The sequence below is a fragment of the Ovis canadensis genome, chromosome 3 (assembly GCF_042477335.2).
Source record: "Ovis canadensis isolate MfBH-ARS-UI-01 breed Bighorn chromosome 3, ARS-UI_OviCan_v2, whole genome shotgun sequence".
Taxonomy (NCBI): domain Eukaryota; kingdom Metazoa; phylum Chordata; class Mammalia; order Artiodactyla; family Bovidae; genus Ovis; species Ovis canadensis.
This window is the reverse complement of record NC_091247.1, coordinates 20,492,116-20,518,970: the sequence shown is the minus strand read 5'-3', so window position 1 is coordinate 20,518,970 and position 26,855 is coordinate 20,492,116. Positions and strand designations below refer to the sequence as shown.

Sequence of the window (26,855 nt, the reverse complement as noted above, 5' to 3'; positions counted from 1 at the left end):
CTTGAGGGCAGAGCCTTTGTGGTATTCCTGCTGTATCTCTGCACCTAGAATGGCAGAAAAATCACTTTTGGAAAAAAAAAAATTTATCTGGTTGCATCGGGTTTTCATTGTGGCACGTGGGGTCTTAGCTCCCCAACCAGAGATCGAACCCATGTCCTCTGCGTTGCAAGGCAGATTCTTAAGCACTGGAAGTCCCAGGAAATTGTATTTGAATTCGTACTGCCATCCCGGCCCCTCAGGTGGTGACCACTGCAGTGACCTGATGACGGAGGCCGTCTCCAGGAGGGCTCTGAGTGAGGGTCGTGATCAGCCCGTGTGCACGTCCCTCCTTTAGCGATTATTCCACCAGTGGTTCCCGCGAAATGGGAGGGGACTCACCCAGCTGGACGAGATAGTAGACGGTCAGCAGGAGCTGCATCTCCTCCGAGATGGGCTGAATGGTGGAGGCCCCGTACTGCTCGTAGGCTCTGGAGATGGACTGCGAGTTCTGGTAGCACGTGTACAGCAGGGGGCTCACGACCACGTCGTTCAGGTTGCCGCACAGGTAGGGGAAGTTCCCGTGGCCTAGGGGAGGGGACACAGCATGGCTTGGCAACTGGCCTCAGGCACAACGTGTGGTCACCACATGTGCACACGTGAGAGCTCAGTCGTGTCCGACTCTTTGTGACCCCGTGCACCGTAGCCCGCCAGGCTTCTCTGTCCATGGGATTCTCCAGGCAAGAATACTGGAGGGGATTGCAATGCCCTCCTCCAAGGAATCTTCCCCACCCAGGGATCAAACCTGCATTTCCTGTGCCTTCTGCATTGCAGGCAGATTCTTTACCACTGAGCCAGCAGGAAACCTGGGGCTCTCTGCATGCAAGGGAGTGAAAACATGCAGGCCAGCTGCTCATGAGGCAACTCAAGCTCCTTTGTGGGGAAGTCTTGAACTCTCAGCCCGTGCTGGTTTGTGCACCTGTTCTCATAACTGACAGGGGCTGTAGCATTTGCTTATTCATTTGCAGTCTCCACCTTTTTGGTACCAGGGATCAGTTTCATGGAAGACAATTGTTCCACAGACCCAGGGTGGGGGTGGGATTATGGTGTGGGGATGATTCAAGAGCAATATATTTATTGTGCACTTTATTTCTATTCTTATTATATCAGCTCCACCTCCGATCATCAGGCATTAGACCCCAGACATTAAAGACTCCTGATTTAGTCCAATTTCTTATTTTACAGCCGAGCACACAAAAGCCCAGAGAGAATTACTAAAGCTGCTCGGCCATCGCCTGTGCCTCCCAGCCCCCCAGGACTCCTTGATGAGCTGAGTTAGGAAAATAAACCACTGTACAGATCAGAGACTCCAAACACTGACAGAACTTGACAAATGCTTCAGCAAATGTTACAAGATTAATTCTGAGAGCAGCCCTCAGAGGCAGGACAGCCTGGGCCAGACCTATTATTAATTAGGTTATCCTCAGCAAGAAGCTTCACTTCCCCAAGCCTTGGTCTCTGCATGTGTAAAACAAGGTGAAGATATCAAACCCTTGTGCAATCTCTGAGATGATTAAATGTGGTAAGTGCCTGCATGGTATCGTGTACTCAGACAGCCTCCATTTATTCACCAAACACACACTGAGTAGACGCCTGCTGTGTGCTGTGCGCAGGCACCACGCTCAGCTCCGGGGGAAATCTAGACCAGGACACAGTTCACAGCCTCAAGAAAATTGTTTCCCAAACCTGAGGGTGCGCTAGGATCCCCTGAAAGGCTTCCTAAAACACAGACTGCCAGACCCCACCACAGAGCCTCTGATTCCAACTCGGGCCTGGTTCTGATTCTGGGATGGGTGGGCCTGGGAATTTACATCTCTACTGAGCTCCTGGGTGGTGCTGTTTTTGCTGGTCCAGGAACCACAATTTGGGGAGCACCGCTCACAAACACTCTGGTTTATCAGAGGCAACAGAAAGAATTACTCTTAGGGGAAGGATGTGACATTTGTCATAAAGGAGGCACAAAGATGCTATAGCGGGACCCAGATAAAGGGTCAGAACAAACGAACAAGCAAATGGTTGTCACGGAAAACAGTGACAGGCTCCGAAACTTCTGGCGTCTGATCAGGGGCCATCCCAGTGACCGGTCTGCTTGGTTCTCTCATTGCCCTGGAAACGGCTTTAGAAGTTCTCCCAGGAGGACAACCTGGTGTGGAGTCAGACTGGAATGATGTGTCATGTCTTCTGTTTCTAATGTATTCCCTGGCTCCCCGACCTTCCGCCCCCAGCGCATTGCTATACTTGCCTTTAAAGATCACTGGCTTGGCCTTGCATATCTTCAACAAGTTGTCGGGAACGGACACAGGCTCTCCGGAAGCCACAACAGGAAAGGTGACTGAAGCTGGTCCCACCCAGCCGACCTGGGGCATGCAGGTCACACCTGCGCTTTCTAGGGACACGCCGAGAGCGTGAAAAGGATACATCAGACAGGGCATCCACCTCCGGCAGACCTGACATCAGGCCAGCCAACACACCTGCTACAACTCTATCTTCTCCGCACCTCCAGGAGCACCCAAGTCTGGGAACCACAGGTTCCTGAGTCAAAAGATCTTAAAGGTCACCAGGTCCCCCTTCCCCACCGAACAACCCAGTTTTCTCTTCTTCAATGTCCCTGCCAAGTGACAAGCACGCCTTTCAGAAAAAAATTCTCTAAGATCGGGAAACTCAATACTGTGCAGGAATCCTGGGCTTTGTGAAGCAAGCCTGATACACGAGAAAGAGAATCTTTTGTTATACTCAAGTGTGCCTCCCTAGAATTTTCTCACCCATACATATGAAAGCATGTGTGCTTGAACATGAACATGCACATGCTCGTACACACACAGTCACACACACACACACCCCACCACCACCACCAGTGCCAGAACCTTGCATCTGGGGCAGGGCTCCATCACTTACCATACTTGGCTCTGTTCCCCGCTCCCTGGGGGTAGCCACCATCCGAAGCTGATAGAGACTCTGGAGACCAGCCTTTGTGGCGTTTTTTGGGAGGGCCGGAGTTTGATAAGATACCTAGACAACGTTCAGGGTGTGAATTAGGCTGTCACCAAAGACATGCTTCAGCAAAATGTTCCCCTGAGCTAGAGAACACTTATTTGTTATTTTTTTTTTTAAAGCACAGCTTTACATCTAGCGCATTTTAGCTTCCCTAGTGGCTCACATGGTAAAGAATCTGCTTGTGATGCAGAAGAGCCTGTTCGATCCCTGGGTCTGAAAGAACCCCCTGGAGGAAGACACAGCAACCAACTCCAGCATTCTTGCCCAGAGAATCCCATGGACAGAGGAGCCTGGTGGGCTATAGTCCATGGGGTCGCAAAGACTTGGACACGATTGAGCAACTAACAAACAGTCTAGAGGAAGTATCTAGGCTTAAAGAAATATCCTGTCGACCTCTATAAATGTTTCATTCCAAAGCTGTGTCAGTGTCTAAGCTTTAGCCCTCCGAGCCTTACCTCCTTCATCTTTACAATGGGATCATAAAACCTACTCTGAAAGGTGACTTGATCAAGACTAAAGAGAATATACGTAAGGCACAGAGTTTGAGGCCAATAAACAGCAGCCACCAAGTCCAGATCCTCATTATCTAGAGTGGGTAACCGTTCCCTTCTCCAGGGGATCTTCCCAACCCAGGGATTGAACCCAGGTCTCTCACATTGCAGGGGGGTTCTTTACCAACTGAGCCACCAGGGAAGCCCAAGAATACTGGAGTGGGTAGCCGTTCCCTTTTCCAGGGGATCTTCCCGACCCAGGAATCGAACCCAGGTCTCCCACATTGCAGGCAGATTCTTTGTGTCTGAACTACGAGGAAGTCCATCATCCTCTCCACATTCCAGTAAATTAATACTTGTTTCTGTAGACAAGCCCCAGCGGCAGTCAACCCACCACCACAGTTTCACCACTCGGGGGCAGTACCGATCCACCTGTGCACCTCTCCCCACCCCAGCCCTGAAAGCTAATTTCCGGCTAAAAAAATCCAGGGGAACAGAAGCTGGTACCCACTGCCACTAATGAGTCATCCTGCCCACGCCAGAACAGTGTGAGCATGACTCATGCTCTGTTCTTGGATTCTTCAAAATACCAAGAATTGGTTATCACATTTTGGGGGACCAATCTGACACAAAATATCCCTTACCTTTAGCACTCTCTATGTTCAACCATGACACGTTATACAAAGTTTAAGTTTTAAAACACTCTATGCCTGGATGCAACCCTCTCCCAAGGAAATCAGAACCCCAGCATGTCCACACAGCTCCCGATGACCCACCCCACCCCTCAGCCCCACCCCGAGCTCCTGGTGATTCTAAACCACAACCAGGATTGAGAACCACTGGTTCAGAGCAGTGTTTCTCCAAATCTAGCCAGAGACAAAGCTAGACAGAACCAGGAGGAGCTTGTTCCAAGTGTCTGCTCCTGGGCACACCTCAACCTACAGAAGCCGATCTCCAGAAATGAAAGGAAACACTTAGTCACAAGCACCCCTGGTTATCCTTAGATGTGCTGCTGTTTGAGAATTATTGCTTTTGAGTCTCTTAAAAATAACCCAGTTATTTTCACCTCTTCTTTAGACCAACGGAAAATGAATGAAACGAAATGAATAAAACGTTTAAAGACATGAAGTTCTTTGCTTGCAAAGAGCTTTCCCACAGGTAGGCTCCTCTGACCCCACAACCTCTGTGGCAGCTTCTATCACCTTGATGTCATCTAGAACTACATCTTCGTTTCCCCACACATCTGTCCTCAAGAGCAGGGAAGAGCTCCCACACAGACTGAGATGCCAGCTCCTCTAAAAGCCATGTTAAACTACCAGAGGAGGAAGGGCAAGGGGATGGGGCCTCAGTATGAAGGCAGAAGGTCTGAGGGTGTTTTCTTCCTTTGGGGTGCTAACTGCCTCTACACAGACTCTAAGCTCCTTGTGCATGCATGCTGAGTCACTTCAGTTGTGTCCGACGTTACGGACCTATGAACTATAGCCCGCCAGGCTCCTCTGTCCATGGGATTCTCCAGGTAAGAATACTGGAGTGGGTTGCCATGCCCTCCTCCAGGGGATCTTCCCCAAAGCTCTCCCAAAATGATGTCACCAGGAGCTGCCCCTGTGGACCAACCATTTCTGGCCATGTGTCCTGGTGCTGGGAAGGGGGACGCTATTTGGCATTTGGGGAGAGGCAAGTCTTCACTGTAGCCCACTCCCTGCAGGCACTGCAACATCCAGACCCCGAGCTAGACAACGGAGAAAGGGATTCTGCACATTTCCCACCTCCCCCTCCCCACTCTGCCCCCACCCCGTCCCGTCCCGTGGAGGGCAGCATTTCAGCTGAGAACCACTGAGCCCCCAAGTCCTTGTCATACTCTCCGTGTAGCTCCAGAAGCGGTTTCTTGAAATAGAGTCCACCCTGCCCACAGCAGGCCTCAGGCATGGGATTCTGAGGCTCCAGCTGTGCCCCTAATGGTGCAAGCCCACTCTCTCTACCAGCACCCATCGCATCCTCCGGGCCAGGCTCCATGGAGTAACTGGGCTTGCAGGGTGCGTGATGATGACTGTCCCTGTGAATGGCACTGGCCCACAGGGAGACATGTCACCACTCATAACAGGTTCCCACTACATCCTAGCACACACTCATCACCCAGATTGGGGGCAGAAGCCATGCGTCTCCCTACCCCCAGCACTGGGGGCTGAACACACTCCCAGAGACGCAGGAGGTGTCTGCTGATCCAGCCTGACTCTCATTCCAACTCCAGGAGGCTCAGGGGCCCCGGCGCTGCGGCTCTCGCGTCCCCCACCCGCCACCACTTTGGCCCAGAGCAGAGCAAGACACCCCCACCTCGAATAGGACAGTCAAGGTTACCTAAGGCTGAGGGACGCGGCACTGCGGACAGGCGGTTCTTCACCAGCGGCTGGTGCTTCGGGGAATCTTTGCCATTAAAAACAGCTGGACCCAGGGCTGCGGTTAGGGCGGGGTGATCGGAGGCTGGTCCTGAGAGCAGAGACAAAGAGGGGAGACCACGGGATGCTCGGGGAGTCCAGCAAACAGGAAATGGCTCTCCCTCCGTTTAACATGTTAGCTTTCCACTGATGCAGCCTGTCAAGGGTTAGGACTCTTGACAGAGTGATTCTGTCCCCCCCCAGCCCCCCGAAAAAGCAGACACACACGGACATGCACACACACACGCACACACATGCACACACAGGACACACGCTCCCACACATGCTCCACTGAGCACTCCCTGTGAGAGAAGGGCCTGTGGGGGCCCCGGAATTCCAGGAGCACCCCTGCAGCTGCTCCACCCTCCTCCCACCCTCTTGCTCACCCTCCTGGGTTCAGGGTCACGTCAAACATGCTCAGGAAAGCAGTCGGGTTTGCCGTCGCCCAGGGCCAGGCTATGCGTAGGATCTGGGGCTCCCCGGGCCTCAGGAGGATTCTGGGGACAATTGTGGGCTCTGCTCTAAGTCACCCACACAGGCCAGAATGATGTGGAAGGTACTCCAGAGTCAGGAGGAGCACCGAACATCCCCTATGTCGAGGGGTTGAAGGGTGGGCTCTGAAACCAGACGACCCGTCTGAGTTCCATGCTGCCTCGAACTCGCAACCTTCCTGAACATTATACCTCCTCCCTGTGCATCCACCTTCTCATCTAGAGGATGGGGGTAATATTAGAGCCGCTGTGAGGACAACGGGAGTTAACAAAAGTTCGCAAGCAGTAAGTATTTGCTATCACTGTCATCACACTTAATTTTTATAACCCTGCAAATTAGACAGAAAAGTTTCTCTCCAAGTGTACAGATGAGGAAATGGAGAGTCACAGAGTTAAAATGAGCTGACCCAAATCTCTCAGCTAGGAGGCAGCAGCACCAGAATCGCACCCAGGTATTCTGTGGGCAGAAACACTGATCCCTGAAGCTGCCCAGGTGTGCCAGGCCCGAGGTCACCCAGGCCAGGGAGGACGAGGGCAGATACCATTTGGAAGGGGGACAGGGAGCCTCTGGGGGGAGTGCATTCTCTGCTCAGGTGCAGCCTCTTTGCTGTGGATGCTGAGCCACGTACAGCAGGGGCCCAGGGCCCCTCAGTAGACCCCCCTGAGCAGGAGGACCCCCAACCACCAACCCCCCCGCCGCCAGAGCCCTTGGGAAGGAGGTTGCTGTCTACTTGCCATCAGCTGTCGTGCTCATCAGGTGTGTTTTGCATGGCCGAGGCCAAGTTCACAAAGCAGAAATACCAGCTATCAAACCCTACTGCCTGTGATAGCCTAGGTGAGCATCTTCATGCCTCCATTTTTCAGTTGGGGGAACTAAAACCGACTCCCAGCACCTCCAGCGCTGCGCCACCACCTCACCTGCCTGCGGGGCTCCCAGCGGGGCACTCGGGGTTGTCCCTGGACCGGGCTCACCAGGGAAGGGGGCCAGATGCCCAGAGCTGTCCAGCGGCGGGAACAGAGAGCTGGAACATGCACCCACAGATGCCTGTCGGCTTCTGAACTCTGCAGGGAAGAGGCACACATGACAGTCAGCTCCTGCTCCTCCCCAACAGCGACCAATGACTTCCGAGGCCAGAACCCAGTCTGCGGGAGAGCCAGGCGCGGAGATAATCGCGAGGGTGCCAACGCCTTCCCCGTCGCTGCTCCGGTGCAGCCGGGAGGGCTGGGGTGGGGGCCATTCCCCAGGCTCGGTCTCTGGGGAAGCCACCTGAGGGACAGTCCTCTTGCCAACAGCAGGAGCAGTGGTCACCACTTGGGAAGAAGGGAAAAACACATGATGCAAACGAGAGCTCGAATTCCAAGGGACAAACAGCATTATGGGAAACAGATGATGCAAACGAGAGCTTCAAGTCCAAGGGACGAACAGCATTACTCAAAAGTGAAGGAACAGCTGGGCTTCTCTGGTGGCCCAGATGGAAAGAATCTGCCTTCAGTGTAGGAGACCTGGGTTCCATCCCTGGGTCTGAACAATCCCCTGGAGGAGGGCATGGCAACCCACTCCAGTATTCTTGCCTGGGGAATTTCACAGACAGAGGAGCCTGGCGGGCTGCAGTCCATGACGTCTCAAAGAGTCGGACATGACTGAGCAACTAACACAGCAATAACAAAAAAGAAGAGCTAATACTTTCCTCCACCCCCTAAATCACTCTCCACTGGGAAGATTACCTCCCAGTGAGGTATCAAACCTGAGAGGGGCTTGGTCACAGCAAGTGATCAAGAACTCTTGGCTGGTCCCACAAGGGGAAGAACCACTTCCTCTCCGGGACCTACAAAATGATAGGCATGTATATAGTAGGAGCTCAAGAGATTATTGAGGGATGTGGCAACCCACTCCAGTTTTCTTGCCTGGGGAATTTCACAGACAGAGGAGCCTAGTGGGCTACAGTCCATAGAGTCGCAAAGAGTCGGACACAACTGAGCGACTGAGCAAGCAAGAAAAGGAGACAGGGAGGAGAGGAGTGATGGGAGGGGACGGGGGATGAAAGCCTAGAACCAGCCCCTCCTGAAGCCCCATTTTTCTACTCACAGAAGCTGGCTGGGATATTCCAGGTAACCAGAGACCACTGACACAGACAAGTGAGGGACAAGAGGCTGCCTCTCCTGGGCACCTCGCTGAGAACCCTTCTGGGACAGGTCCCTCCACGGTTGGTTGATGGGAGAAGGGGCATCTCGGTGGGGTCTGGAAAATCCAGCCCCTCCCTCTGCCTCCAGAGCTGACTGCAGCCAGGAGGATACAGGGGGACAGAAGAGAAGGACGGAGGGAGGCCCTTCCTAAAGCTGGAGCCCGCTCTCTTCTGCCAGCCCCAGCCCCAGGAAGCTGATCTTTTCTATTAGTGGTTGACAGGGCTGTGGGGCAGAGAGGGAGGCTATCTGGGCTGAGCTTTCTCTAAGTCAGGGCTTCGCAACTTCAGCACCATTGACACCGGGCTGCACAATTCTCTGCGGAGGGCTGCCCCAGGCACGGCATCCTTGGCCTCCATCTATGAGATGCCAGGGGCTCCCTGCAGTCACTGTGGTCAACAATGTCTTCAGACATCACCAAATATCCCTGGGGGACAGAATTACCCCCGGCTGAGAATCTTGCCCCAGATACTTACTACAGGAAGACACCGCACCGTGTGACCCTGTGTCAGCTTTCAAAGCGCCCATACAAGTAGACTGATACTATAAACTGGACGCCCGGGGGGCAAAATTGCATTTTGATTTCGTAGGGCTGACCTCTTGCCCACCATGTGGACTGCAGAGCAGTCTCGGCGCAGAGTCGGGCCAACAGGCCCCTGGCTGGCCTGGGGGTGCCCCCTTCATGTGGCCCACCCTGCAGAGCTTGCTCACCTGAGCCCTTCCAGCAAATGAGGGGCCCTTTGGTGAGAGCCCCCTGGGCGTTGCGGACCAGGTAGTATTTCAAGTGCTTCTGCTTCTTGGGCTGCGTGGTCAGCTTCAGATTGATGTGATTGGAGAATTCCGTGAAGTAACAGAAGCCCTTCTTGCCACAGCCGACACAATTCCCAGAGAAACCTGGGGGGAGGAAGCAAACCAGGATTGTCCCCACCTGACACCCAAGACCCCTCCAAGTGAACCATCGTTCACTAGGCATTCACGTCCTGAACCACCAGCCAGAGAAGTCCGAGGGGCAAAGGTCGCTGTCAGCTCACGCTGGTCCAGGGGTCAAGGTGACCTTGACACAAACAGAAAACCCTGACCAAAGAGACGCTGGGTCGTAGAGACGAGCCCAGGCAAGCATGGAAGACGGCATTGCTTAGGGGCATATTTAAAGACTATGCATCCTATGGGACAGAACCGCCCCATTCATCTGTCCACACTAACTGAGCACCTGCAATAATTCGGTTTGTCTGCATGGTCTTTGGGCTTCTCAGACGGTGCTTGTGGTAAAGAAACCGCCTGCCAATGCAAGAGACATGAGATGCAGGTTCGATCCCTGGGCCAGGAAGATCCCCTGGAGGGTGTCACGACAACCCACTCGAGTGTTCTTACCTGGAAAATCTCATGGACAGAGAAGCCTCATGGGCTATAGTCCATAGGGTCACAAAAGAGTCAGACACGACTTAGTGAATAAACAATAAATGTTTATACTGTAGTCTAACACATGAATTAAGGAATTATTTGATATTTGAGCATCACCAGCAGAAATAAAGTGACTATATTCTGTGTATATAATATGCACACAAAGCATTTCTAGTTGGTGGGGATGGAGGTGGGGGGAAGAGCTTTGTTTAAAGTATAAGTAAGTACAAGCCTTGCTGCTGCTGCTGCTGCTAAGTCGCTTCAGTCGTGTCCGACTCTGTGACCCCATAGACAGCAGCCCACCAGGCTCCCCCGTCCCTGGGATTCTCCAGGCAAGAACACTGGAGTGGGTTGCCATTTCCTTCTCCAATGCATGAAAGTGAAAAGTGAAAGTGAAGTCGCTCAGTCGTGTCCGACTTCACGACCCCATGGACTGCAGCTTACCAGGCTCCTCTGTCCTTGGGATTTCCCAGGCAAGAGTACTGGAGTGGGTTGCCGTTGCCTTCTCCAAGTACAAGGCTTAAGTACTTGAAATTATGTTTCCCAGGTGGCTCAGGGGTAATGAACCTGCCTGCCAAGGCAGGAGACGCGGGTTTGACCCCTGGGTGGAGAAGATCCCCTGGAGAAGGAAATGGCAGCCCATTCCATATTCTTGCCTGGAGAATCCCATGGATAGAGGAGCCTGGCAGGCTATAGCCCATAGCATCGCAGAGAGTTAGACAGGACTCAAGTGACTTAGCACGAACACACTATGGTCTTCAGTGCCAGCCAATCATAGAATCTCAAAGCAATTAAACCACTTAGACTGGATACACTGAGAGCCCTCTTGAGAGTCCAAAATTCCCTCCAGGAATCAAGGAAGTAGGCCGCATGAGTCGCAGAAATCAAGCACTTCATCACGTGTGGCCAGGATCGTGGCGAGTGAAATCTGGGCCCAGCAGCTATGGTGAAGCCTCTCAGCTGGAAGGTGACTGCTTCTATCAGTTCCTGCTGCCCGAGGCCAGGGGAGCCTTTCTGGGAGATGACAGAGCTTAACTCTGAGGCTCTGCAGAAGCTGCCTTCCAGAGGTGATGACAAAACCACCTCTTCAGTTCAGTTCAGTTCAGTCGCTCAGTTGTGTCTGACTCCTTGCAACCCCATGGACTGCAGCATGCCAGGCCTCCCTGTCCATCGCCAACTCCCAGAGTTCACTCAAACTCATGTCTATCGAGTCAGTGATGCCATCCAGTCATCTCATCCTCTGTCATCCCCTTCTCCTCCTGCCCTCAATCCTTCCCAGTATCAAGGTCTTTTCAAATGAGTCAGCTCTTCACATCAGGTGGCCAAAGCATTGGAGTTTCAGCTCTCATGAACTATTAAAATCCAGAGAACATGCTTGAAAGACTTAAACAAACTGTGAAGTCCATTCAAACCGGAATCAATAGAACTGTTGGTTAATACAAGAAAAACGTGATGGTTTCGCTTTTGTACCTGGTAGACCATTCTGCTTTAAGCTCACTGTCTTGCAAAGGCCTTCCCTATGACCTTGCCTCACTCACTGGTACATCTGGTTTCTATGCCCCAAAATCCTTTGGCAGGAGAGACCCTGAAGCTGAGACTAATTTGTTTTATCTTATCCTCTGGCTGACAAGTTTACAAAGGGCATCTTGATATAGGCCAGGAGGGCCAAGGGATTCTGTGCGTAAGCCCTGCTCTTAAAGGGGACAATCCTGAGGTCTCTGGCTACTACTGTCCAAAATAACATCAGTTAGTGAAGGTTCAAAACATTTCCCCATAGAGAAAGAAGATGCCTATATTACAGAAATATGACGGACTTTATTTTCTCAGGCTCCAAAATCACTGCAGACAGTGATTGCAGCCATGAAATTAAAAGACACTTGTTCCTGGAAGAAAAGCTATGACCAACCTAGACAGCATATTAAAAAGCAGAGACATCACTTTGCTGACAAAGGTCCCAATCATCAAAGCTATGGTTTTTCCAGTAGTCATGTACAGATGTGAAAGTCAGACCACAAACAAGGTTGAGCACTGAAGAATTGGTGCTTTCGCATTGTGGTATTGGAGGAGACTCTTGAGAGTTCTGTGGACTGCAAGGAGATCAAACCAGTCAATGCTAAAGGAAATTATCCCTCAATATTCGTTAGAAGGACTGATGCTAAAGCTGAAGCTCCAATCCTTTGGCCACCTGATGCAAAGAGCTGACTCATTGCAAAAGACCCTGGTGCTGGGAGAGACTGAAGATGGGAGAAGGGGATGACAGAGGATGAGATGGTTAGATAGCATCACTGACTCAATAGACATGAATCTGAGCAAACTCTGGGGAACCTGGCATGCTGCAGTCCACAGAGTCACAAAGAGTCAGACATGACTTAGTGACCAAACAGCAAACATTACAGAAACCTGGATTATCTGCTCTATTGCAAGCAAGTTTAATATTCCTTTAAAGGCATTAGAAATAAGGACAAATATCATGGTCTAAGAAGGCAGGCACAGGTTAGTTTTTCCTTCCAGACTCCTATCCCCTCTGTACTGAATAGATTAAGGTACCAAAAACATGCCAACACTGTGCTCTATGTTTACTTGTTGTTAGAGGGACATGAAGGAAACTGACATGCAGAGAAAACCAACGGTTTTGCCATTCACTGTCGCCCAGATGAAGCACCCAGCTGAACTGATGCAACCACCAGTTGGTCAGGACAGCTAAACCTTCCTTGGGGAAACCTGAGAACCAGAGGGACCAAGTGGTTGTCCAGAGCAGATTCAAAGAGTGATCCATTCAATTCTAGCATGAAAACAGAGTGGCATGCACAGGCATGCCCTCCAGGGCTGCCCCCAATGCCTACCACCCCCATCTCTGCTTTATCTCCCACCCCTCCTACTGCTATGCCGGACTTTATATTGCTGGCAGTCCTTATAACTTCTTCCTCAATGTTGCTGCTAAGCTGCTAAGTCACTTCAGTCGTGTCTGACTCTGTGCGACCCCATAGACCACAGCCCACCAGGCTCCTCCGTCCCTGGGATTCTCCAGGCAAGAACACTGGAGTGGGTTGCCATTTCCTTCTCCAATGCATGAAAGTAAGTGAAAATGAAGTCGCTCAGTCGTGTCTGACTCTTAGCGACCCCATGGACTGCAGCCCACCAGTTTCCTCCATCCATGGGATTTTCCAGGCAAGAGTACTGGAGTGGGGTGCCACAATGTTAGAGTTATTAAAATCTGTGTTTTTTCCCTATAACCATCCCTATCCTTCCACAGGACAGGGAGCATGTATGTCCATGGGGAGGTATGGGTTGTGTCTGTGTGCATTAGTGTACGTATACAGACTAGTGCCCAGCAGAGGGGAGACAGTCAGCAAACACTGGGAGGGAAGGAGGAGAGAGGAGATAAAACAATTAGCAGAGCAAACACTTAGCCTCTCTGCACCTGCTTTGATGTGCTTTTGTTTTCTAGTTTTCATGTTTCTAATGCTTCCTAGTTTATAATCTAATGTTTTTATTTTTTCTTTTGACTCCAACCTGGGAACCTTGAGCAGCTCAACTACCATCCAAGAATGAGGCCCTGAGAAACCTTCCAAGCTCCCTGGAAGGGATCCTGACTCTGAGGTCAAACGAAAGATGATGAGTAAGAAACAGAACTGCAAATCCAAGGATGCTCCGAGCACCTCGCCAAGGCCAGCACTGCCATCCCTTCCCAGAAATGGCTAAACAGGTTACAGGCCTTTGTCCGACGACAAATGTGGGCTGTGGGACCACGGCTCCATTCCAGAGGCAGGGAGGGAGGGCCACAAACCAGAAGGGGCTCCTCCTTGTGGTTCAGAAATCAAAGTGGAAACGCTGGCCCTCCCAGGGCAGTAGGGATAGACACACCTCATTCTATTGCGCATGCCTCTGTTTCTTCATATCTCAGTGCCAGGTAGGAATACACCCACCTCACTCACTCACTCCATTTTAACTCCAACAGTCATTAGCACATGAGAAGTAAAGTGGCTGCTCTTTAGGTTCATTTGCTGCTGCTGTCTTTCTCCAATTGGTAATCCACCCATTTTTCAGGACCCAAGTGCGTTGCCGGTGACGCCCTCTGAGACACTCTCATCCCAGAAGTCAATGCATCCTTGGGGATCCCACAGCATCTTAAGCCCTTGGTGGGAGCCTGTTGCCCAGAGATTTCCCAGAATTTTGATTTCTGTGGCTTTGCATGTGGACCTGTGAGGGAAGTCTTGGTTGGCCTTTGTCCTCCCACGGCCCTGAGCTTCCAGGAAGGACCAAGTACCACTTGGCTTTGGGGCCCCAGGCTGAACTTAAAGTCCACCTTCAGTTATTTATTACTATGAATAATAATAAACGCATAATTATTTGCCCGCTAGATGAACAAACGGCTTATTTACTCTCATCTCAGAAATGAACATTCCAGCTGTAATAGATGGAAGCGTCCCAGGTGGTACTAGTGGAAAAGAACCCACCAGCCAATGCAGGAGATGTGAGAGATGTAGGTTCAATCCCTGGGTCAGGAAGATTCCCCTGGAGGAGGGCACGGCAACCCACTCCTGTATTCTTGCCGGGAGAATCCCATGAACAGAGGAGCTTGGTAGGCTACAGTGCATGGGGTCACAAAGAGCTGGACATGACTAAAGCGACTTAGCAAGCACATGCACAGCTGTAATAGATGGTTTCTTCTCCTTTGTCTTAGCCATCAGCTGGTTTCGATGAATTACTACCAAACAACTGGAACACACATCTACATTTTAGTCTTTTCGCTTTCACAGACCAGAAATCTCTCAGTTGATTCAAAGTCACTAAAACCAGCACTACTTTCTCTATAAATTATTGGGGGGGGGGGGCGGTTACAGCTGTTACTTTCTCCTAAGATACTCCAGAGCCTCCCCTTTATAGGTCACTAAAAAGTGCTGAGCCCCGGCCCCAGAGGGGTGCTGGGCCACCGTGCCCTGTGCAGCCATCAGGGTTAATTGCAAGAAACCTAAACAGTGCTAAGTGTGCAAGCTGAGAGTATAAAGTTATTTTAGAAGAAGAAAGCACGGGTTATTACCAGCCGGCCCTTGTTACCCACCTCCGAGGGCTTTTTGGCAAGCAATTAACAAAGACCCCACTTCCTCTTCGCTCCCCGCCCGAGAGGCTGAAGCTGCTCCCAGGCCGGTGGTGAATGAACTGAAAGATTCTTGCCTCTGCATTTCGAGACATAGAGCCTCCTAGATTTACTGCCCTCGCAATTCCTTTACAGTCACAAAGGGGAGGAATTTAGGCCAGATCAAACGCTAACCAAGTCACCAGCCTGTCTTCCCCACTCATTCTGTCCTGAGCAGCCTTGATAAGCAAATTCACTCTGAGATGCAATGACTCAGAAGCAATGAGCTTCCTTGGTGGAGTAAATTTCCTGGATTATTCTTGCTTTCAAAACTGGGTAAAATAACCCCATAGACCCGCCTTAAGAAAGAACTGGCCAAAACCTCTTCTCCCGCTGGTTGTTGCCTAGAGTCGTGTCTGTCCCTCCACTGAGCAGTCATCTGCCGGGTTTCAGAGTGTACGCACTGTCGTGTTCCCTGGCCCTCGTGGCAGGAACCATTTCTTTTTCTTCTCTGGGTCAAGCCTTGCTGTCCCACCTCCATCCTTCAGTCCTTTGCACAGAGACTCAGACCCAAAATGTTCTCAATAAATATCTACTAAAGGTCTTGATGAAAGTGGAAGTGGAAAGTGAAAAAGTTGGCTTAAAGCTCAACATTCAGAAAACGAAGATCATGGCATCCGGTCCCATCAATTCATGGGAAATAGATGGGGAAACAGTGGACACAGTATCAGACTTTATTTTGGGGGGCTCCAAAATCACTGCAGATGGTGACTGCAGCCATGAAATTAAAAGACGCTTACTCCTTTGAAGAAAAGTTATGACCAACCTAGATAGCATATTGAAAAGCAGAGACATTACTTTGCCAACAAAGGTCCGTCTAGTCAAGGCTATGATTTTTCTAGTGGTCATGTATGGATGTGAGAGTTGGACTATGAAGAAAGCTGAGCGCAGAAGAATTGATGCTTTTGAACTGTGGTGCTAGAGAAGACTCTTGAAAGTTCCTTGGACTGCAAGGAGATCCAACCAGTCCATTCTGAAGGAGATCAGCCCTGGGATTTCTTTGGAAGGAATGATGCTAAAGCTGAAACTCCAGTACTTTGGCCACCTCATGGGAAGAGTTGACTCATTGGAAAAGACCCTGATGCTGGGAAGGATTGGGGGCAGGAGGAGAAGGGGACGACAGAGGATGAGATGGCTGGATGGCATCACCGACTCGATGGACGTGAGTCTGAGTGAACTCCGGGAGTTGGTGATGGACAGGGAGGCCTGGTGTGCTGCGATTCATGGGGTCGCAGGGAGTCGGACACAACTAAGCGACTGAACTGAACTGAGAGTGTGTAGGAGATCCAACCAGTCCATCCTAAAGGAAATCAGTCCTGAATATTCACTGGAAGGACACGCTGAAGCTGAAACTCCAATACTTGGGCCACCTGATGCAAAGAACTGACTCAATGGAAAAGACCCTGATGCTGGGAAAGATTGAAGACAGGAGGAGAAGGGGACAACAGAGGATGAGATGGTTGGATGGCATCACTGACTCAATGGACATGAGTTTGAGTAAACTCTGGGAGTTGGTGATGGACAGGGAGGCCTGGCGTGCTGCAGTCCATGGGGTTGCAAAGAGTTGGACACAACTGAGCAAGTAAACTGAACTGAAAGTGTTTTTATCTACTCAGATTTGGGGGCATATCAAGTGTAAAACTGAGGTTTAAATGTTTGTCCACGGGGAAAGCACAGAAGGAACTGGGGCCAGCAGGAGAAGTTTAACCTAGAAGTTTTTCCAATAAACTCTCACGATCAAACTTGCTTCTGCCATGAAGACTACTTCTGAGGCTACATCTCAGCTAGATCCTCCTGTCTGCCCAGCTCTCCTGCCAAGGAGATGCCAGGCCAGGTGAGGGGCCATGTGGAAAGCACTTGCCCACTCTCTAGACGAGGACACGGAGGCCCAGGGTCACATAGCAGCCTGTGGTCAGACACGGGGCTGGAGCCAGCTCACTGAGCTCTCGGTCCAAACCTCATGTCTCCCCCGATTTTGCTTCACTTATGGGGGAGAGTGCTGAGCACAGGGTCAGGCATTCAGTAAGAGCTCAGTAAATGTTTGAGCCAACAGGAGACAGGCTTGGTATGGCTTGGCCTCGACTCTGCACTGACATCGGGGATCCCGTGGGCCAGAGGTGGTTCCAAAGGTCAAAACTACAGCTGCCCTAGGCTGACTCTGACCCACTGAGTGACTGTGGGGTACAGTGGTTAAAGGTACCATACAGAACCAGTAAGACCTGAGTCTGAATCCTGGCCACATTCTTTTACTCACACACCCTCAGGCAAGTTCACTAACAGGTCCAAGGCGAACTTAACTGGTGAGAGGCAAAAGGTAAAGCAAAGAAGAGAACAGTAGAGGGTGTCGGGCAGTCACTTGGAACAGGACTGTCCTGGTCAGGGGGACACACACTCAGCCTTATTCTCCTCCTGCCACGTGTCTGCTGGCCTCCGAGAGCATCTCGAATGGGGTCTGGATTACACTCCCAACACAGGTAGACACTTAGGAAAGTTCTGATGAACACATTTACCAAAAAAAAAGTAGTACTATCTGATAGGCTTTCTATAGGAAAGTTGTCATGTTTTATTTTTACACTATTCATTTATTTTTTGGCCATGCTACACAGTATCATGTAGTTCCCCAACCAGGGATCAAACTCACGTCCACTGCACTGGAAGTACAAACTGTTAATCCCTGGACCACCAGGGAAAGCTCCAGGTAGTCATATTTTAAAACAAATCTCATTTACATTCTATTCCACAAAGAAATAGGCCACAGAATGAGGAATGAATGGGGCTGTGGGACGTGCTGATGAAGAGGCCGAAAGGTGGCCTGTCTTCCAAGGGGACCAGTGGCCCTCCTTGTCCCCACCCATCCTGCAGCCTGAGCTGCAGGGCAGAGCCCAGGAGGAACTCACCAAGAAGGGCATTGTGCCCGTTATCATCCGGCAGGAACCTCTTGTCCACGGCACACACCAGGAGATGGTCAGGCAGGCTGGGGGACTTGGCACCCACCAGGAGGAAGCCAGCGGGGATGTCGATGGGCTCACTGGAGATGGAGACCAGACGCAGGTCCTTCCCGGCCTGGCAGAACCCTAGGAGAGATGGATAGGCCTTACACGCTGTCCAGCAAGCGCTCCCACACAACCAGGATCCACGCGGGCAAAGCAGGAAAACAGTCTGGATTTTGTCAGCAACCACCCTCACCCCTGGACCAGGCTGACTCTAAAATTAATTCTGAGAACATTATTAAGTATGTTATCCTTACATGCGCTTCATTTGCCAGTTACCATGATTCACAACGATAAAGTGACTGGGCAGAATAAAAAAATAAAATTAACTAAAGTAATTCTGAGAGATCAAATTATAACCATCGTCATTCATGACACTTAGCTACTTGCTGTATTTATGACTACTGGTGTTACCATACAATACACATACATGCATGTACAAATGAAAGTCAACTGGAGAAATGGGTAGCCAAGTGATGGTAAATTAAAATGTGGATGAAAAATCCATAAGGGACTGTGAGTAATTTGATGTTTTTTCCACCCTGCACTTAACGTGTATGAGGGCAGGAATTCAGGCTGACAACCTGGTAATGATGGTCTCGGAGAAGTCACTTCAGCAGAGGGGGATTCCACGCACTTGAACTTTTTGTACTTCAGAGCGTTTAAACACCTGTGCGTGTGCTAAGTCGCTTCAGTCAAGTCTGACTCTTTGCGACCCCATGGACTGTAGACCACCAGGCTCCTCTGTCCATGGGATTCTCCAGGCAAGAATACTGGAGTGGGTTGCCGTGCCCTCCTCCAGGGAACTTCCCAACCCAGGAATCAAACCCTCGTCTCTTTACAGATGCTTTACGACTAGTACTACTTGGGAAGCCCTTAAACATGCTTCTTATTTTAAAATTAAGTGTCCAAAATACTTAGGGAAGAAAGGAAGAAGAGAGAAACAGCCGAGATTTATTTGGATGGACCTTTTCTGGGCCTCTCTCTCCCTGAAGGCACAAGTGGCCCCACACCCTGTGTTTTTCCATCTTTAATGACCAACAGGGATGACGTGGGCTAATGTGAACTCTGAGACCCCGAGGCCTTCCCTGCAAACCCGTAAGATATTTGTACCTTAGTAAGATTCTCCTCCAGGGACATCTGCTTTACCATTTTCAAGGCACTGGCTGCTAGTTCTCCCGTCTGCTCCTGGGCAAAGCAGGAAGCAGGAAGTAGTGCCCACTGTGCGAGGCACCGAGTGGGAGAAGCCCTGGCAGGCTATCATTTGATCATCTTTGGGCAGGTGGTCCTGCCCCTAATTTGCAGACAGGGAAATCGAGGCTCAGAGAAGTTAAGTCATTTACTCAAAGCTTCTGAGGTTGGGGGTGCCAGGATGGAGCCAGGTCTGGCTCTCAAGTACGGGGTAGTTCCCCTTCATCCATCATCTTGGGGACATGGGCTCGGCTCACAGCTCGGGGGCTCTCAGCGCGCAGGCCAGCGGGCATCTCACCGTCCGTGGTGCAGCATCCTTCGGGCGGGGGGTACATCTGGTAGGGGTTTGGGGGACAGTTCTGTTCCAGTGCCCCGTCCCCTTCCTCTTCCTCTTCTTCATTGTCCGCTCGGCTTCCACCTAGACGTGCAATAGCGGAGTGATGACCAGGCCGGGAGTAAGTACACAGTGAGCCCCAGTTAGTTAGGAATTAACCAGTCCTCAGAGACACACTGTTTAAGCCGAGGACTATCGCCCTTCTTCACTAGGGGCGAGGGGCGAGGCTCACTCAGACCAGACGTCTTTCCCAAGGTCACAGACTCTGGCTCCAAGCCTGGCCTTATGACTTCAAATACAGGTCCACATCCCCTCCCAGCGCTCACAGCTGCACATATCTGCATGAGCAACGGGGCTCGGTATGTATACAGTTGCTGACAAGGACCGACTATGAAGTCTGCACACAGCAGGCACTCCAACAACAGCTGTGTGGGAGGAACCACAGTGTAACCCAGGGACCATTTTACAGGTAAGGAAACCGAGGTTCAGAGAGACCCAGTGATTCAACCACCTGCTAAGCAGCACAGCCAGCCTGTTCCCAGCTGTATCTGGTGCCCAAGCTGCTGTCCTTGTAAACTGCATCACTTGGTTTAGAACCTGAAATACAGTGTGAACGGCCTTTACGTTGAATAAGACAGGAGTCAAACTATATGCTGTTATTTATTCCCAAGAGAAAACTAGATGTATACAATGTTAGAAATATAAACACACCAGAAGTTGTCACACACACAAAACGAACCAACACAGGGCCAGGCCCTCTCAGCGACTTTATGACTATAGGAAACTTTTCTTTTTAAGTGAAATAGTATTTTAGGACTAATGGCAAATGTGGAACGGGCCAGGAGAGCCAGCAATTGGCCAGGGAAACCCCACTCTCCTCGTGCGTGCTCTCCATCTCCGCATTAGAGGAGCTGGCCTTCCCCACGTGGTCAGCTCCTGGGGTCCGGGGGTGCTGCTGTTATTCAGGAATCCAGGCCCCAAGCAGAATGTCTCTCACACACAGAGGCAGCACTCAGGAAACCACTGAATTAGCCAAAAAGTTTGTTTCTGTTTTTTTCCGTTATCATTGTAATTCCCAACTGTTTGGCGTATACACAGAGCATGCACGCACGCACACACACACACACACACACACACACACACACACACCCCTTATCCAGCCTGCAACTGTTTGGCGTATACACAGAGCACGTGCGCGCGCGCGCACACACACACGCACACACACGCACACGCACACACACACACACACACACACACACCCCTTATCCAGCCTGCAACTGTTTGGCGTATACACAGAGCACGTGCACGCGCACACACACACACACACGCACGCACGCACACACACGCACGCACGCACACACACACACACACACACACCCCTTATTTACCCAGCCTGCTAGAGAAAAAGGGTTTCACATCAGTGAGTTTTCAAACTTCTTTTAAGAGATGTTTTGGGTAAAAAGTCTTTCTCAAATTGCCTATCTTTAAATGGCTTCCCTGGTGGCTCAGATGGTAAAGCGTCTGTCTACAATGCAGGAGACCCGGGTTCGAGCCCTGGGTTGGGAAGATCCCCTGGAGAAGGAAATGGCAACCCACTCCAGGACTATTGCCTGGAAAATCCCATGGACAGAGGAGCCTGATAGACTACAGTCTACGGGGTCGCAAAGAGTCAGACACGACTGAGCAACTTCACTACTTCACTAAATGTCATTTAATAAATAGCACCCAGATTTCTTCACACAACAGGGCTGCTACCAGCCTCCTTAGATACCCGAGGCCGGGGGCAGCTGCTTCCTTCCTTTCTGTGTCTCTTCCCCCCGTGCCAGCCCCTTTGCTGCCATCTCTTCTACTCTCACCTCCCTTGGCTCTCAACCCCCCCATTCAGTGCGTGACGAGTTTTCCAGTTAATGATGAAATCACACGCAACAGAAAAACAGACTAGGAATCTGGGAACTCCAGTTTAGTCCCTGGATCTGCCATTGTCTGTGTGGCCCCAGGAAAGTTACTTAACCTCTCTGTGCATCAAATCCTGCCTCTTTAAGATGGGTGGTTATAGAAGGTCACCTTGAGCTGTGACAGTCTCTGTGGGGAAATACGGCCCTCAGCATTGCACAGAACATTCCAACGGTGATTTAATCAGTACAGCGCACTGGGAGCGTAACCTCAGGGTGGTCACCATTTTAAAGGTGTTAGTCGCGCAGACATGTCCGACTCGTGGTGACCCCACAGACTGTAGCCCGCCAGGCTCTTCTGTCCATGGTATTCTCCAGACAAGAATACTGGAGTAGGCAGTCATTCCCTTCTCCAGGGGATCTTCCTGACCCAGGGATCAAACCTGGGTCTCCTGCATTGCAGGCAGATTCTTTACCATCTGAGCCACCAGGGAAGCCCTATTTTAAAGGTGCTGGAAGGACAAGAGGCAGAAGAAACTGAACATTTCGGGCCAGCCCAGGCCCATGACCTTGGGAAGGTCACAGCAGGAAGTAAGCAAGAATTTCTGGTGTCTCCCTCCAAGACTGGAGGACACAGAGGTGGTGGGGAGACTGTAAAAAGATTACCCAGGAAGAACACACAGGGAGTTGAAGGGATAAACACCAGAGCCTCTTTCAGATACTTCCTTCCTGCCACTAAATGCAGGCGTGGTTGGTTTTAGCAGAAGGTATAGAGTCACGCCCAGACCCCAAGTGCCACCCATGCAGCACAGTCCCCACTGGGGCTCAAACCACCCTTTAGCCGCCTACGGAGTGGGTGGCTTGGAAGGCTCTGCAAAATCAAGATTAGTCTGTCAACCAGGGTCTCACCTCCAAGGGCTCAGCAGGGGGACAGCAAAGAGCCAACAACTAGAGTGAAAAGGGGAAAGAAAGCCAGGCTTTCGGAGCTCGGAGGGCATGCACGGGAATGTCTGCACGTTTATTCTGTTCAACCAAAAAGAGCAGGAACGCAGACTCTCGGAAAGAATGAAAGAGGAGGGTCTTAAGCCTCCGAAAGTCAAAGAAAGGGCTCAAAATCCAGTGGCTGCCAAGAATCTGCTTTCCGCTACGAAAGTGGGATTAAAGGTCAAAGGTCTACATCAGACATTCCAGGGTCTTTGATGGAATCTGTCAGCCAGCAGCAAGCCTGAGGAGACTTCCTAACCAGGGCCAGACTAAACCAGACTGTTTACCAAAGTCTTCTGGCAGAATGAGGGCTTTAAAATGGCCTTAGATAAAACCAACTGTATTGGGAGCTTAGGATCTTAAAACTCAACCATGGGAATCTAGAGATGTCATGACATCACTTCACCCCATGGTGTATGAAAGTATTGATGCTTCAGAATAAATTTTGTTTCTTTACGTAAGAAGAAACTGTGTGACATTCTGAGTGGGTGGGATGACAGGAATTTACCTGTGTCTTGTTTAATAAACACTAATCCCAAATTTGAAGGGTACATTTGTTTGGTTTGCTTGGCCTTCCTTTAAAAAAAAATAATACATAAAAAGGTTTCTCCCCCGTTAGAAAAGGTCATACCCCTAATTTGGAGAACAAAGTAACAGGGCTCCTCTGAACTGCCCTTGCAAATAGAGAAAATGTTAACAGATCTAGGGGTGTTTGGGATATCAGCACCCTGGTCATAAAAAGCATCCTTAATGTTACTGTCTGAGGAAGGACAGCAATAAGATAAGAGATCCCGACAGAGAGACAGACAGACCAAACAAACCCTCTGCACCATGTTCTATGATGCAGAAACCAGGGGCTCAAGCTGAGTGCTCGATTGATAGGGACATTTAGCAAATCGACCATCTCCTCCTTTTCGCCAACCCCCCTCCCCACTCTTCCCAGTGCTAGAGAAACAAAATCCAGGAGGGTCTCTCTATGTTGTTTGCCAGACAAATGGGAAAATGATAGAGAGGGCCTGAGCTGGTTTTCATATCATAAACGAGAAGGGCTGACCATGAGTACTTATCATGAGTACTACTGTTCATTTACCGTTAGCAGCTAAGCCTTTCGATACTGTGAGAAGTTAACAATGATCATTTAACACATATTTCACAAGTCTTTCAGCTAGTCGAAAACATGGACTGTAAAAGATGCCCCAGTTATTCCTCAAATGCCCCCCAGTGACACAGTAAAACTTCCTGGGCCAGAAATCATTGGTACTTGGATGTGAATGCCAGAGAACCCTTGGGTTTCCTGACTCCTGCTTTTGACCACAATCTACTTTCTCTCAGACCCAGAGCAAGCTAAGCGAAGTCTGCAGGTAACTTCAAGTGGAAGACAAGTGACAAAAACAACTTCTTCAGCAATAAATAAGGGGGTGGGGCAACTTTGGACATGAAGATATGTGACTATAAAAAATACAAACTGAAGACTGAAAAATACAATCAGTTTATTCTCTGGATAATTAAATAAACCCCAAACTTATCCCCATGCCCGAAGATAATTTATTGCTGGCACACACCAAACTCATAAGGGTTTATTCTTGGCTTTTAAGAGTTTCTAGAGGACTTTCATTACTGCTATCACATGGAAAAGTACTTACACTCCTTTGCAAAGATAGGGCCACAAATCACAGAGGAAAAAGTATATATATAACTGAGGGTCAAAAATATGTTAAAATGTCTTACTTATCCAAGTCAGACCATGAAAACTTTTCATGAGTTTAAGTAACGACCAATTGAGAACAAGTTAACACCGGCCTTTCTTTCTCCTACTAGTCCAGTGAATCATCTCATTCCTTGCAACTTTATGGCTGAGACTTAAATTTGAGTTTTAGCCAAGTAAGGACACACATGCAACTTTCTGTTTCCTAATAATTCCATTCTGCCAGACCCACTTGGTTGCTATACCAAGTGGAAGAGGAAAGAGTTTCAAGTCCCATCTTGAACATTCCCACACACAGTAGTGAAGGGCACAGAAACATCTCCTACCTTCTAGAGCGGAAAGCTGCTGCTCTGCTTCCAGGTATAATTGCGAGAAGATGGGCCTGGGTACCAGGCTGTTGGAGCGCAGGGAGGCCTCGATGGAGTTGTGCAGGACCTCCTCAAACCGCGTGGTCTTCAGCTGTCCAGCGTACGAGTTTCCCATCTTCAAAAGAGACAGAGGAGTCTTCTGTTTAAAATGGCATTTCAGCTGCAGTTAAAAAGCCTGACCCTCGAGCATGAAGCCCAAAGGTAGAAGAGATCCGGGCTGCCAGGAAGGGAGGGCCCGTATCCCCCGCTCAGCCAAGAGGAGGAGCGGGTGGCTTTCAGGGACTGCTCCTGCGGGGCAATTACAGGAAGTTATATAAGTAACAGTTTTCCCTAATTTAGCACTCAGCAGAGTCTAACACCTCTTGGGAGATTTTACTAGAAACTGGCTCTCAGTCGTCCACAGGTTTCACAGCAACGCCCCCAGCTTCTCCCTGAGAGGTGATCCTGCTTTTGAGAGACCCCAGACAAAAACAAAGTTTTCTTCTCCTTGACTTGCAGAAGAATAGCCCTGCGCCACTTTCTGTGTGTGACGGCAGCCGACAATGCAGCGATCCATGACAACCGGTCCCCGATTTCAGGATTACTGGACCCAGCTGCCGCTCACCTTCCCAGGAGGAAGGTTAGCAGATTGCCCATCACTGCCTCCTCTGCTAAAAGGCCAATTAGCAACATTCTTGCTTTATGTGTTTATTACTTTATCCTGGTTTCCACTAGACAAATAATACAGAATTACATCTGGAAATCTGGGAATTAGAGAAGAGGGTGGAAAACCAGGAGGAAAATCATTGCGTCCATGCCCCAAGATAATCAATGTGATTTTTTTTTTTTTTGTAGCAGCTTAAGATCTAACTTACTTACCATCCCATTCACCTGCTACACATAAAACAGATAAACAATAAGGTCCTACCATAAAGCTCCTGCTGCTGCTAAGTCGCTTCAGTCGTGTCCGACTCTGTGTGACCCCATGGACGGCAGCCTACCAGGCTCCCCCATCCCTGGGATTCTCCAGGCAAGAACACTGGAGTGGGTTGCCATTTCCTTCTCCAATGCATGAGTGAAAGTGAAGTCGCTCAGTCGTGTCCAACTCTTCGCGACCCCATGGACTGCAGCCTACCATGCTCCTCCATCCATGTGAGTTTCCAGGCAAGAGTACTGGAGTGGGTTGCCATTGCCTTCTCCAATAAAGTTCCTACCAGGAACTATATATAACAATATCTTGTAATGAACTATAATGGAAAAGAATATGAAAAAGAACATATATATGTATAACTGAATCACTTTGCTACACACCAGAAACTAACACAACACTGTAAATAAATTATACTTCAATTTTTTAAGGGTGCAAATAAATGGTTTTTAGTATACTCACATGTGGTACAAGCATCACACAACTGATGTTAGAACACTGTCCTTATCCCCAAAAGAAACCTCATACCCTTTAGCTGTCACCCCCAAGTCCCCGATCCTCCAGCCCTAGCCAGCCACCTAATGTCTGTAGACACAGGTTAATAGAATCATATAGTATGTGGTCCTTCCCTCCATCAGACAATGTCTGCACCCTGCCTCTGCGTTGAGCACTTGTCAATACTCCATTCTCTCTGATACTCTGATGTACTGTTTGCAGACTTAATTCCCCGGGAAACAGGAGGGACATGGAAGGCTGTATCCACATGGCTCTATCACTCTATGATAAACTTTTTGATTCTGCCCTTCTCATTTGACATAAACATTGCCCCCAATCCTCCTACAAAGGCTGTCAGAACCACTTTAATGGTAAGGTTCAGATACTCGCGCAGACATTTCTCTGGGATCAGACATATGGTTAAATCTCTATTTTAGTCCTGGCCAAGAACTGGCATTTAAATGTATATTCCTTTCTAATGTGTTCTGATTATTTTCTATTTCATTTAGTTTTTTGTTTAGATCGCCCTGTTTCCTTTTAGTTTAACGTGTTATACTTTTCACCAAACTTCCTAAAATGACTACTTTATCCTCATGTTTATCTTCCATATGACTGCTTTGATAGTGAAGATATTTAAGGCTATACGTTTTCCCGAGTGCTTCTTATGCTGTGAGCCCTAGGTTTAGTGTAAAGAGGTCCCCTTTCGTTTCTTTTTGGATAGTTTATGATCTCCCTTTTGATTCCCTTTTTGACCCAGTAGTTATCCAGAAATGTAGGTTTAATTTCTAAACAGTCAAAATTTGAGAGGAAGAAGGATTAGCCTTCT

The 26,855-nt window shown here is 49.7% G+C and overlaps 1 protein-coding gene across 1 annotated transcript in view; it reads right to left on the bottom strand.

Annotated features, from left to right (window-relative positions):
• Positions 1-24,742, bottom strand: part of GREB1 (growth regulating estrogen receptor binding 1) — a 68,845-nt gene extending 44,103 nt beyond the window's left edge. The window contains exons 1-9 of the mRNA XM_069580216.1: positions 24,586-24,742; positions 19,643-19,762; positions 18,061-18,237; positions 9,337-9,519; positions 7,363-7,506; positions 5,877-6,005; positions 2,932-3,045; positions 2,279-2,422; positions 379-564 (exon numbers count right to left, since the gene is read on the bottom strand). Coding sequence (XP_069436317.1) covers positions 379-564; positions 2,279-2,422; positions 2,932-3,045; positions 5,877-6,005; positions 7,363-7,506; positions 9,337-9,519; positions 18,061-18,237; positions 19,643-19,762; positions 24,586-24,742 — 1,354 coding nt within the window. The remainder of the gene's footprint in view (positions 1-378; positions 565-2,278; positions 2,423-2,931; positions 3,046-5,876; positions 6,006-7,362; positions 7,507-9,336; positions 9,520-18,060; positions 18,238-19,642; positions 19,763-24,585) is intronic.
• Between the last annotated feature and the right edge of the window lie 2,113 nt (positions 24,743-26,855).